The 13,280-nt window shown below is 52.0% G+C and overlaps 1 protein-coding gene across 8 annotated transcripts in view; it reads left to right on the top strand.

The window, feature by feature from the left end:
• The first annotated feature begins 407 nt into the window (after positions 1 to 407).
• Positions 408 to 13,280, top strand: part of AFDN (afadin, adherens junction formation factor) — a 99,942-nt gene continuing 87,069 nt past the window's right edge. For 7 of the 8 annotated variants that reach the window (XM_075554269.1, XM_075554267.1, XM_075554270.1 and 4 more), the window contains exon 1: positions 408 to 596. In XM_075554269.1, coding sequence (XP_075410384.1) covers positions 492 to 596 — 105 coding nt within the window. In that variant the 5' untranslated portion in view covers positions 408 to 491. The remainder of the gene's footprint in view (positions 597 to 13,280) is intronic. The other variant, XM_075554263.1, reaches the window with a different exon arrangement.

Below are 13,280 nucleotides of genomic sequence, written 5' to 3'. Positions count from 1 at the left end.
TCACACTGCAGGCGCACTATGGGGGGCAGTGGTGTGGGCAGGCAGGGGCGGTGTCTGTCCAGGAAGCAGGGGGCAGGGGCATCAGGAGGGGCGGCAGTGTGGGGATGGAGGTGCCGGCGCCGAGGTCAGTGGCTATTGCTCTCGGTGTCCCCAGGCGGTCAGCGGGCAGGCCCGGCCGCACCTGGCACAGGTCCGAGCTCAGCGAGCCAGCGCCTCCCCCGCTGCGCCCAGCGCCCGCGCCGCCCGCCCCGCCGGCCCCGCCCCGACGCCGGCGCGAGGTGAGGTGGGCGGGGCCGGCGCAGCAGCACCTAGCGGCGCGGCGCGGAGGGGCGCGCGCACGGCGGCGCGGGCGCGCGCACGGCGGCGCGCGGCGTGAGGCACGCTCGGGAGCGGCGGCGGCGGCGGCGGCGGGCGCGGGGCGCGGGGCGCGGGGAGGTCCGCGCGCCGGGCCTGCCAGTCTCCTCAGCCTGTCGGCGCCGGCGGCCGTCAGCATGTCGGCGGGCGGCCGGGACGAGGAGCGCCGGAAGCTGGCCGACATCATCCACCATTGGAACGCCAACCGGCTGGACCTGTTCGAGATCAGCCAGCCCACCGAGGTGCGCCGGGCGGGCGGGCGCGGAGGCTCAGGGCTCAGGGCGGGCGCGCGGGCGTGCGGGGCACGGGGGGGCGCGCTGGGACTCAGGGTGAGGGGCGGGGGCGCGCGGGCACTCGGAGTGAGGAGTGGGGGCCAGGGACCCGCGGAGACGGGGGTGGGGTGGGGCGGGGAGCGGCCGGGGTCGCGTGGAGTCCAGGGGGCGGGGGCGCGCCGAGTCTGGAGGTGGGGGGATGGGCAGGGGGGGGTCTCCGTGAGGCTGCCCCTCTTCCTCCCCACCCCGCGTCCCAGCGCCCCTTAAATCTGCCGGAGTTCCCCCTCCCGGTTCCCCTGTTCTTCCCCCAACCTGCCGCGTCTCACCGCTCCCCTCGCCCCTCTCCACCCGCCACGTTCCAGATTCCCGCATTAGAACGCCGGGTCTCCCCACAAACACCTGCCGCCCGTTGTGGGGGTCTCCCAGTTGGCCAGCTCTCTCCACCTGCCGGCTCTCTGCTCCCCTTAAACCTGCTCCCCTGGGTCTCCCCCCTGCCCTACAGGGTCTCAGTCCCCTCCAACCTGCCCTCCCCCCACCTACTGGGTCTTCCCCCTCCGTTGCAGGCCTCTGGTAGCTCCCCGGGCCCTTCCCCCCAGTATCTGGCCCCGCACTCAGGTGCGGGCCCGGTGGTTGGAGGGGTTGAGGGGCCGTGCCCCGCTCGCTCGCTCGCTCGAGCTCCCCCGGCGTCCCTCCCGGGTTCAGGGGACCTTTGTGGCGCTCAGGGTGAGCTGGTGGGCGAGCATGTGACCGCGGGGCTGCAGGGTTCCACCGACACTCCCACCCCGCCCCCGCCGGGTGTCTGGCGGGCGGCAAGGGGGCCCGGGCGGGAAGGGCCCCCCCAGACTGGCTCCTGCGCTGCCCAAGGGCGTCGGCCAATCCCTGCCCGGGAATAGGAGGAAGTGGAGGCCGGCCCTGGCCCGCGACAATGGCACCGCTCTGGACGTTGGAACGGTTGTTGTCTGAGCCTGTTTGTGGCCAGCAGACAGGTGAAGCGGGGCCCAGTCGGTCCGAGTACTGTTCCCTGTCGGCTCTGGGATTGTGCCTTGCCCGGGAATGGGGAAATCCCTTCAAAGCCGCGCTCTGGTTCACCTGTCAGCCCTGGGGTGAGACGGAATTGCACCAAGACTTGGTTGGCAGGTGCGAGCATTCTTGAAATCCCTTTTCTTAATCCAGCCCCAGTGACGGTGGCTGAATTTTCCCCCTGGTGGGAAGCACTGGTTCCTCTGACCATTCCTGCCCACGGAAGAGCTTGCTTCTCAGTCAGGTGCTCCGGGAGTTAGGTTCTAATAAGCAAAGACTTGGGGACTTGTCCTTCAACATTGCTTTCAGACTAGTGCTGTCATCCTGGCCTCCTCCTTCCTCTGAGGTTTTGTTTTTAAAGGTTGTACCAGATTACCTTAGCACATAGTGCTCTAGCTTTTTCCGGGTGGTGGGTTGCCATTCCTGAAGAGATCTCTCAGGGTGGGTTGACGAAAGGGACCCTTAGTGGAAGATTCAGCCAACTCCAGGGATTTTAAATTGTGAGTTGGCACCTAAAAATACTAAACCAGACACATTTTAGTTAATTGATTTAATTAGATTCTATTTTCAAATACTTAGTTGAGCATTTTTCTTTTTGGTTAGAGAAATAAGTAGCTATTGCATTAAAACTGGCCTACCCTTACAGGCACTTAGTGGCGCCCTAGGTTAAGCAGTCCTCTGCTAAAAGGTTGGCAGTTCCACCCCACCAGCTCCTCCCTTAGAGGAAGATGAGGCAGTCTGCTTCTGTAATGCTGACAGTCTTAGAAACTCTGCCTGACAGGGTCTGTTTGGGGCACCCTGTCATTTGGAGGATTCCTCCTTTGGGTGGCTGGCCTTCGAGGAGAGGAGGATGTGCTTGTCCACTCGCAGAAATGACACTCTGGAATGAGAAAGCCTTTGACAGTGAAATGAAGTTTCAAAAGCACTTTTGCATCCAATTAAATGTATTTGGTGTACATAGAGATTAGGCGTTACACCAGACACACTGGATCTTCTTCTTCTGATGCCTGTGAGTGACATCACACTAATCATCCTGCAAACCCACATTTCCAGGCCAGCCACTCTGTTTGGCCTGCCTAGGGTAGTATCTGTTTACTCCGTGGCCATCACACTGCCTTAGGTTTCACACAGGTAGACACATTTTCCTGCCCTCATCGAGTGGTCAGTAAATGTTGGCAAGCTCCACTGGGGTGGTTGGTTTGTAGGTGTTTTTCGGACGGAAGAATTAACTGGTGTGGGTAATCTTTGTATCCATGTGTATGGGACTAAAAGGTAGAAATGGGTTGAGATTGATGCCTCGGTCGTGGGATATGAGACTATAGCTCTGGAGAGTATTTTGGGGGTTTTTTTGGTTTAAATACATTGGTCAGTTATACAATTTTATAACTATTAATCATTTACGATAGGTGGTTGGGCAGCTTTGATAACCACAGATAGTTCTGTGGTTTCGATAGTTAGGAAGATAAATGACTTGGCCCTTACATTACATCCTCTTTTTAAGAAAGTTAAAATGTTTAAAAAACCAAAGTGGTTGGGTTTACTTTCTCTTTCACATTCACTCTTTGGTTCCAAAGGGGGGGTGATGGCTGAGTTCCCTGGAGCTGCTGTAACAGAAATGCTACATGGGGGTCGGCTTTCACAAACACGGGGTTTTCTTGTAGTCAGGGGTCTGCCATCAGCAGCCAGGGTTCTCTTGGTCTGCTTTCTGGCTCCCGAGATGGCCCTGTGGCCCCTTCGCCCTTCCCCCTGTTTGCTTGATCTCCTGGTTAGTCTCTCCTGTGAATGGAATTAAGTGCCATCTCCGAAGGGATGGGCTCTAGACACGCCCTACAGGAATCCCGCCACTCCTTAGCACAACAAAGAGACCCCTTCCCAAAGGGAATTACAGCCCCTGGCCCTGAGGTTGGGATTGGCAGCACATACCAATCCTTCTATAAAAAGCTAGCTGTGTTTTATCATAGACTATTTTTCAGCCCTTCCTACACTTTAAGTGAAGCCTAGGTTCCTTTAAGATTTCTAAAATGCGAATTGATGACCTATATTAGCGTTTATATTTTATCCTCCGGAGATTGATATTAAACTGAATTCCTGTCTTGCTGACTGTGGGAAGCTGAAACTCAGAATCACGTCTGAAGGCTACATTTTCCTCCTGTCCTTTTTATTGTGAAGAGGTAGTTTCTCTTGAGATTCCTGATCCTGACGTCAGGGCTTGTCGCTAACACTTCCCCTTCACAACCCACTCAATAAAACGGCCGTACTCTCTGCCATCCAGTCGATTCCGACTGTGGTGACCCGGGCAAGACAGAATAGAACTGCCCAGTGGGTTTCCAAGGCTGTGAATATTTATGGGAGCAGACGGTCTCTTCTTTCTCCTCTGAGTGGCTGGTGGTTTGAATCTGACCTGCGGTTAGCTCCCAGGGCTCCCAGGCCCTGCTTCTCCCTGCCCTGAAGAGAGAGAGAACTTTGCTGGCCCCCAAAGGGTTTGCACTCTGGTCTTTCGAACGCTACCTAATTTGTTGTTGGGGTCTCTGCCTTGTCTCTCTGGCTCTCAGTACGTGAAGCTTGTGACATTAAAAAAAACAAAACTCCATGTCCGCCACACAGTGCTTTAATAGTATTTTGTGGAAGCGATATTGAACATGGTTTCTTTTATGGACTTATCAGTCTCTACCTTTTTTTTGACAAAGATGCCACATTAGCCTTTTAAAAAGTTGTTGAAAACTCTGCTAGGCTAGCATGAGCCACAGTCCACTTAATGGCGGTGAGTTTATTTGGAGTAACGATTTTCATGCCTCATTCTTAAATCTGTGCGAAAGTTATTGTAAATGCGAAACCGGCCCACGATAACTAACCAAGGGCTTCCTGAGATAGTTCGTTAACGTCATTTATTCATTTATTGAGCTGCTTGTGGGAGGTGCCTTTGAGTCGGTTTCAAAACATAGCCCCCTATGTACAGCAAAACGAAACACTGCCCTGCCCTGTGCCAACCTCACATCTATTGCCATGTTGGGGCCCCTGATTGGCAGACGCTGTGACAGTCCATCTCTTCCAGGGGCCTTCCTCTTTCCAGCTTCCCCTCCACTTTCCCAAGAATGCTGTCCTTCTCCAGGGACTGGTCTCTACTGACAACCTGCCCAAGGTATGTGAGACAAAGACTCGCAATCCTGTTTCCGGGGTGCGTTCTGCCGTACTCCTTCCCAGACAGATTGTTTGTTCTTTGGACCGCCCTTGGGGCTTTGCCTGTTCATCTCCAGCTCCGTGACCACACACATCGCGTGCTTAGGCTTCCTTGTTCATTGTCCAGCCTTCTCCTGTGTCTGGGGCAGGTGAAAATGCCATGGCTTGGGCCTGGGGCTTTGGTCATCACGTCAAAATGATGGGTATAAATAGCTCAGCCTTTGTGCGGACGCCACACGTGGCGCTTCTAGGTTGCATCTCAGTACTCTGATTGATCTTTGAGAAGCAAGATGATTCATATCTTCTTGAGTAAACAGATACTACCCTAGCAGGTGTGTAAAAAGTAGCTTCTGGCTGGTCAGTCAGGTGGGACTGGAAGTCTTCAGGTAAAGTTGCGAACGTTGTGCAGCTCTGTCATGGTGGCAGAGCAGTGGTGGGTTTATGACTTGCCCAAGCATCTTTACTCTGTTTCAAGTAGTTTTGACAATCCCAGGTGTGGATCTGAACATTTGTTTGCAGAAGGCTCTTACAGGGTGATGGAGGTCACATGATGGGGGTTTCCACCACACAGGTAGCTCTTGACCTTTTGTTACTCTGGCCCTCAGTGATGGTTCTAAATCGTTCTATTTGCATTGTTCTGTAGTAGCTGGTAAGAGTCTTACGTGTGAGCGCGCGCGCGCGTGTGCATGTGCGCTCATGCTCACACCTGACTTGTTCAGCTGGACCAGTTTCTGTCCACCGTCCTCCTGCCAGTGAAAAAGACTTTCTTATGGTGCACGGCCCGAAAGGACTGCTGTTGGATTGGAGCTTATTAGATAGCATGAGGAACAGGGACAGGCCAGGGGCACCTGTTCACTCTGGGTCCTTGTGGAGTTGCCACCTTCTGCCTGAGGATGAGATGATAGAACTAGTGTTTCTTTCGTTTTCTCAAGTAAACTGGGTCACAGAGGACCAAGGATATGGTGCCAAACTGGTGCGCGGGATAAACACAAAAGGGTTAGGTTGTGTCATTAAGGACGTAATTGTAGTGTGTGGGACTTCATTACTAGGGATTGGTCATTGCTGTGTGGCATGGGTCACTTTGTTTATACACCATTTGTCACACTTGAACTTTGGGATAATGTCAAAAAATGTTAGTAAATCCTATAGGGAGTATTTTTATTACATATAGAATACATATAGGAATGGCACTTCCAGAAGCGACTTGACTGAAAATCAGGATCCTAATAGGTGGAGTCTGTTGACTTCTTGGGTGATGGTTTATTTGGAGTCACCCAGTCACCTCCCAGGTGCCCTGGAACTAGGGCATCACGAATGCTTAGGACAGGGGTGCAAACATAAGCATCTTCCCAAATCTGACACTGGTAGAACAGGGTGCCCAGGCCCACAGTCCTTCAACCCGCTCAGAGCTTGTGTGGCCCATGGACTGGCCCGCTGGCGGTACTTTTGTGCAGGAGCCCTGGGAGAGCTGACAGTCTTGCAGCCCTCCGGTCATCCCTGCACTTTGCCATCACTGCCTGCGTGGCGTGGGGCTGCGCTAAGGCTGGCTGTGTTGGAGGCTGCTTTTGACCACTTTCAAGGTGTGCCACCTCCTGTTTCCTGGGACTCCTGCCAGCAAAACTGGACACCCAGAGCTTCCCGCTCATCATGTTAGCTCCACTCGAAGGATACTTTCACCAACAAGAGGGGGCGGTGCTGACGGGTGAAGGGGAGCACCCAGGGACGTGTGTTCTCCCCACCAAGTTGATCCTCAAACTGAAGGATCATTTGAAGTTTCACACGTGAGCATTTACAACTGTGTCAGGCATGAGATCATGTTGAGGAACCGAAAGTACTAGATAGTTTATGATGACTGGAAAACTGCCAGGACTTCTTTCTTTTGCAGGAAAGGAATTTAGGGCTAAAATTAAAATGTATGGATTACCAAAAAAAGGAAAGGCGTTTGAGCTTTTATGGCATTGACAGTATTGTCGCGTCTTAAGCTGAATGTGGCACAGCACGGCTTTCTCAACCCTGCACCACGGATAGTGTGACGACTGTCCTGCCCATCCGGATAGTTGTTGCTGTGTCGGCCCGTTGTTGCAGCCAGCTGGCTTCGTGAGTGTCTTTCTCTTCTTCACCACCACCACTCCCCTTACTGCCCCTTGGGGTCACGCAGACTAGCATTGAGCAGGACGATGCCTGACAGCAATCCTCTGAAGCATCCAGAACCACCACTTTACCAAGCCCAACCCAAGTCCTTGTCCAGGGACTGTCCCTCCTGATAACGTGGCCAAAGTGCAAAAGAGGAAGTCCCAACGTGCCCACTTGTAAAGAGCCTGCTCCTTGGAGCACACTCATTCATTCTTGTGCCAGCTCATGGCAGTCTCAGTGTCTGTGCCACACCATAGTCCAAACACACCAGTTCTTGGTCAGCCTTTCTCGGTGTCCTCTTTCACACGCAGGGAGCTGATCTGAATACCAGGATTGGAATCAGGTGCACCTTCGTCTGCAGAGTGGTGACCTCTTCGCGTTTGACCACTTTAAAGAAGTCTGCAGCAGATCTGCCCACTATCGTGTATTGTTGGTCTCGTGGCTGCTGCTGTCAGGAGTGTGGATGGTGGGTCCAAGCAAGGTGAGACCCACGACAACTTGAGTCTTTCTCCTTGTTCACAAGGTCACCTTTTGATCTAGGTGTGAGGAGTTTGGTTTTCCTGACATTCAGTCGTAATCTATACTGAAGGCCCTAGTGCTGGATTTTCCTCAACAAGTGCTTCAGGTCCTCATCCCTTTTAGCAAACAAGGTTGTGTCATCTGTACAACATAGGTAGTTTGACAATTCTCCCTCTGATCCTGATGGTGTGGTCTTCATAGAATCCAGCTTCTCTGATTTGCTCAGCACACAGATTGCGTGAGCATGGTGACACAGGATACCCCCCTGAGGCCCATGTTCTTCCTGGATTTTAAGCACACAGCTGTGCCTTGCTCTGGGACCCACTGCCTCTTGGTCTGTGTCAGGCTCTGTATGAGCATGGTTACATGTTCAAATAGTGCCCAGGACAGTCAGAGGCCATGCTGGTTGCCTTTGTTATCTCTGATGCTGTGCAGACAGTGGATTTGCTTAAACGGCTGTTTTTTTTTTTTTTTTTGAGGTTCCGGACTTTGCGCTTGCTTAAGGAGGTAGTAAGAAGCTCGGGTGGTGCATTGGTTCAAGTGGTGGACTGTTCATGGAAAGGTCTGCGGTTTGAACCCTCCAGTCGCACCACAGAAAGAAGATGAGGCTGGCTGCTCCCATAAAGATTTATACTCTGAACCTTAGGGAGCAGTTCTGCTCTGCCCATGGGGTTGCTCCGAGAGGAATTGACTTGTCAGTGTGGGATGGGTTTGGTTTGGCTTGGTAAGGTGGTGGTTCTTGGATGCTTCAGAGGATTGCTATCAGGTGCCATCCTGCCTGGTGCTAGTCTGCGTGACCCCAATGGGCAGCAGAGACTTGGGCTATCTCTGTATTGAAGTGGTGATCCCTCTAAACCACTGTCGCTTCCCAAAGAACAGGGAACCCAAGCCACCTGGCTCTGCATGTGGCTGCGAATGAGTGGTTAGCAGCGAGAGCTGCCACCCCCTCCCTTACCTCCACCCCCGCTTTGGGCTCTTAACCTCGGGGCCAACAGGGCTGCTTATACCTGAGGAGCTGATTGACCAGACAGCTAGCACCAACTGCTTCATGGACTTGGGAGGCACTCTCTCTTCTTGGTGGGGGGTCCTGGCTGCACTGAAGGTTTGGTTCAGCTGAGTGTGGGGTGTTGATGATTTAGGGTGATGGGCGGCCTGCTTGAGTCAGAATCAGAACTCAGCGCTGAGTAGAGTGTATGGTGATTTCCTCCACCCCCTGCTACAGAAAACCAGGTGACTTCCTGTTCACAGCTGTCAGCCTCTGGCTCTTGTCTGACGAGGGCTGGGACTTGGGTGGCTCCTGGTGTCCTCAGAGTGTCTTTCTGGGCCTCAGTTGTCAGCCTTGAGATGGTATTTACCTTCCTTTGCATGAACTCTCAGTAGAAAGATGAAAGGGGGCCACTACTGGCCACCGCACTCAGAAAATAATATTATTCTCACATTTAAATCTTAATAAACAATGCCTTGTATAAAGTCCCTAGAGCGTTCAAAAGATAGCTTTCAAAAACGTGATTTTTTGGGTGGATATTGTTATTATTAGCTGAATAAATTTCTAAGCGTACACTCCTTGTTACATGGTGATTTCACAAGCGCTGGGTAGTGATTTCTAAGGTCACCAAAACCAAACTCATTACCATCAAGTCATTACTGAGACTGTAATTGTTTATGGGAGTAGAAAGCTCGAACTTTATTTCTTGAAGGTGCTGGTGGCTTCAAACTGCCAACCATGTGGATTGCAGCCCCTCGTTAGCACTACACCACCAGGGTTCCTCACATCAGGGTTAAATTTGCAGGGTTTTTTTTTGTTGTTTGCAAAGGTATGGGATAATTGTTTTTAAGAGGCATGCATAGTAAAACCAGAGAGCCAGTTATAAAGATGTTCTCCAGTTTGAGCTTAAATACATTGATCGTTTCTGCCAATAATTCATTTTTGGAAGATTCCTTGGAATATTGCTGGTGCTGTTAAAGTCCGCTGATCTGTCTTGCACTTGGATTGTTGTTTCTCTGGCTTCTGCTTGACTTCATGGCACCCTGTGACAGTCACTTGGAGAGTGATGGTCTCCTAAGTGTCGCTGGACTTGCCTTCACAATCTGGGCTCATCTTACTCCTTACCTTCACTACTGGTCTTGCGGAAACAATGTGAATTCTCTGGAGTGCTCCAGCCCCAGTGGTGGGTACAGGTTTGCAAATGTTCCAACCGTACTTGCAAAGCGCAGGTTTCATTCCCCTCAGCATCTCTCCATGTAGGGATGGGGGATGTTTCAGTTGTCTTTTAGAAAATGCCGGCCATATAGACAGCCAAACAGAACACCTGTGGTTATCTTTTCCCCCAGTTAAAAATGGTGTGCCCAGAATGACCTTTTCTGTGGATGGTATCTGTTTAGTGTGAGTGTTTAAGAGGTGAGCAGAGGCCTGTCCCCTGCACAGGGAACATGGCTTCGTCAGAGACACCATTCCTGAGAGTGCACCTGTTCTCAGTGTGACACTTTAAGGGTCCTCTGTTAGGCCAGGTTGACTAGAGAAACAAATCCAGGAAAACTCATTGCATAAGAAAGAGCTTTATCTCAAAGCACAGTTGTATATTAAGAAACAGCCCAGTCCAGATCAAGTCTATAGTCCAATATTAGCTCATAAGTCTGATATTAGTCCATAAATCCCTCTGTAGACTCAACACAGCCACAAGCAATGATACAGAATGCAGGAAGATCACAGACTGGTGGGTGCAAAGTTTTGTAGATCCAATGGCGGTGAACACATCTTTCGGACTCTGGCTGCCATCAGCGTGCCTCAAAGTGGCTTGTCAACAGGAAGGTGGAGGCAGAGAACCAGCCTCCATAGAGCCAGTTTATCCTGGTCCCCCTCCAGTCAAGCTGCGACCTAATTGACAGGCTAAACTCCATCCCTTCACTCTTAATACCCTCAAGTTAACACAAGATTATGTAACTGCCTACAGGTCCCCACTGGCTGTGGCCTTTGCCCCTGTACATAAAATAGCCGGTCGGTTTTGCCAGGTCTTTTTATCCTCAGCACCAGTGCCAACACAACCATGCTGATGTCTAAGGGTGGCGCGACATTCTTTGACTTCCTGTGTGATCTTAGGGAGCCTGGGAGAGCCCAGAATTGGTGCATCATCATTTGTCACCTGTAACCCAGGGATAGGCTCTAGGGAGTTTGGTGTGGGTTGATTTAAAAAAGAAACAACACTCTAAGGTAGATGTTGAAGTCTGTAGTCAGAGTGTGTTCAGAGAGGGTCCCAGCCTAAACAGCGGTGTAACATTTAGAGTATGAACCTAAGCAGAAGGGACACTGCTGCCGGGGACTGGGTTCCTGTTCTTCACAACTGCACTCAGGGCTTCTGAGGCTATAAGTCATAATGGGGCAGGCAACCTCGCTGTTCAAGGGTTAGTCACTGACCTGTAGGCTAGCAGCCCACCTGCTACCCAGTACCACCCCAGGGCTGCTCAGTGCATTGGGATGGAAGAGTCGATTTCAGTTAGTTCACATATTGCTACCTGCGTGTGTGTAAATAAATGCCTGTCTGGAAGTCTTAGTTATCCGTGTTGCAGACTCTGCTTTCTGTAAATGAATAGTACTGGCCATGACCAGGCTACAGTGGTGGCCATCCAGGTTCATGGCTTGTCTGGAAGTCTTAGTTATCCGTGTTGCAGACTCTGCTTTCTGTAAATGAATAGTACTGGCCATGACCAGGCTACAGTGGTGGCCATCCAGGTTCATGGCTGCCTCTCCCTCAGGGCCTGACCGGCGCTCAGTGTGGAGAACAAAGGCTCCTAGTGTGCCCAGCTCGTGGGCAGGCAGCTGCTGGTGGCCTTTGTCTCCTGACACTTGACTTTTCAGCCTTTCGCCTCCAAACACAAACTCTGAGCGCTGCCAGCACGTGGGCTGTGAGATTCTCTGTCCTGCCATCAGACTGTGTTTGCATCCAGCTGCAGTCTGTTTCCTGAGAGCAAGGCAGAGGGATGCAGACTGGAACTTTCTGGCTGATAGGTCCTCACATCCTGGGACCTGGCATCATTTAGAATCTTGGTGCAGGGGCACATTGTACCAGGTGTGAGGCCATCCCAGAATATCGTGGTCTGGACAGTGTGTTCGACACCAGCACCCTGTGGTGGGTTTGGGTCTCCTCAGTGACTGCACACATTATTGTTCTGACTCTGAGCTGGGTGTGAATCTCAGGGCCCCTTCATCTGTTGGTAAGTATTGTCACTGGGGTGAAGCCCTCTCTTCCCACCAGTGAACCTCGCGCCTGTGCTCCAGTAAGTTGATGCTTCCACTCAGCAGGGGAGGAAAGACCCCACAGCCAGGAAGCCTTCTTTGCAGAAGACAGGACAGCGCCAGGGACGCCTGCCTCTGTGAGCCTGTGGGCGGTGAGCGGGTGAGCAGCTGAAGGTTCCCAAGGAGAAGCCTGCCGACAGCGGTACCATGGACAGTGTCCTGCTGCCCGCCCAGCAACCAGGGTTGAGGCGCTGGAGGACGTGAACATATGGTTCTCATTTAAGTTTGGCGGAGGTGGCCTTGTAGAGTTCATGGTGTAGTTAATGTGTTCTTTTGCCAGACTTGCTGATTGAGTTAAACCTTTTTTTTAAAAAAAAAGTTTGTCTTCCTGAAATTGTTATTTTGGGAAAGTGAAGGAACTGTAAATTTCAGATGAGTAAAATTGGAAAAACATTTAAAAAAGAAAGTGTGTGGTTTTATTTGTGGTTGATTTTAAAAGTAAGCCCTTGAAAGTGTGGTCGAAGTAGTTGACTTCTCAGAACTAAAGGGCATACGCTTTTTAGATGTCAGTCTTTTATTATTAAATGTGTAGGCGTGCTGGGGGACATTTGGGAAACACTGACCTGCAGAAGTAGAGGGACCACCACACACACCCTGCATCTGCAGGTGTTTTCCCACAGGTTCATCAGTGGTGGTGGTGGGGGTGAGGGGGTGTCCCTGTATTGGCTATCAGTGGTTGGCATTTTTAGCTGGCCTGAGTCTTGTTTCTTAACCAGCTATGTGTCCTCCAGGCTCTGATAAAGGCTGTCCCGGTCCTAGGGGCCCTGTGTGGTACCAGTGGCCATGTGCTCTGCCTCTGTGGGGCACTTGGTGTTGGCATCTTCCCAGAGGCACCTTGGAAACAGGGTCATGTAGCCACTTCCAAAAACCAGTGACTGGAAGTATCAGGGACACACATCTGCTTGTCACAGACGTAGTACCCAGGGAGCTGCTGCTGCTTCCCCACTGATCTAGGAGATGCCTCACACTCGCTGTAGGGGCTCTGGGACCCAGTACGTCCCCCTGTGAGACAGCAGAAGGTGGCTGACACCCCATGCTATAACCAGCATATGTTTTAAGTCTCCTACCATCTCGCTTTGCCATGACCCATTGGGCTCTTGGCGGCTCCTGCATGGAAGCAGAGGACTACTTTTTGGAAGTGGGCTGCTTCCTGGCTTGACAGCTCTCTCGAAATGTGTCTACCTATGGCACTGACCTTGCTGGTGGTTGAAATGCCGGTGGTGTGGTTGGCCTCCCTTAGCAGGGCGAATCATATATCTGGTGTCACAGCAACACCATTTCTTTCATTGCCACTGCAGCCTTGGCAGCTGTGTGCACATCTGGATGAAGACCTTGAGGCCCAGGGGGTGAAATGTGTCCAGGACACCCAGCCTTTAGGCTGTGGAACAATGGCTGACCTACCTGTCAGGGAATTTTGACATGGACAAGCCCAGGTATCTTTGATGATTAAGGTGCTGGGCTCCTGATGGAAAAGTGACGTCAAACCTGTGCACTGCTGCATGGGAGAGAGGAAA

Source organism: Tenrec ecaudatus, chromosome 7 (assembly GCF_050624435.1).
Source record: "Tenrec ecaudatus isolate mTenEca1 chromosome 7, mTenEca1.hap1, whole genome shotgun sequence".
NCBI lineage: Eukaryota > Metazoa > Chordata > Mammalia > Afrosoricida > Tenrecidae > Tenrec > Tenrec ecaudatus.
The sequence above is the reverse complement of the archived record's forward strand: the minus strand, read 5'-3'. Positions and strand labels throughout refer to the sequence as shown.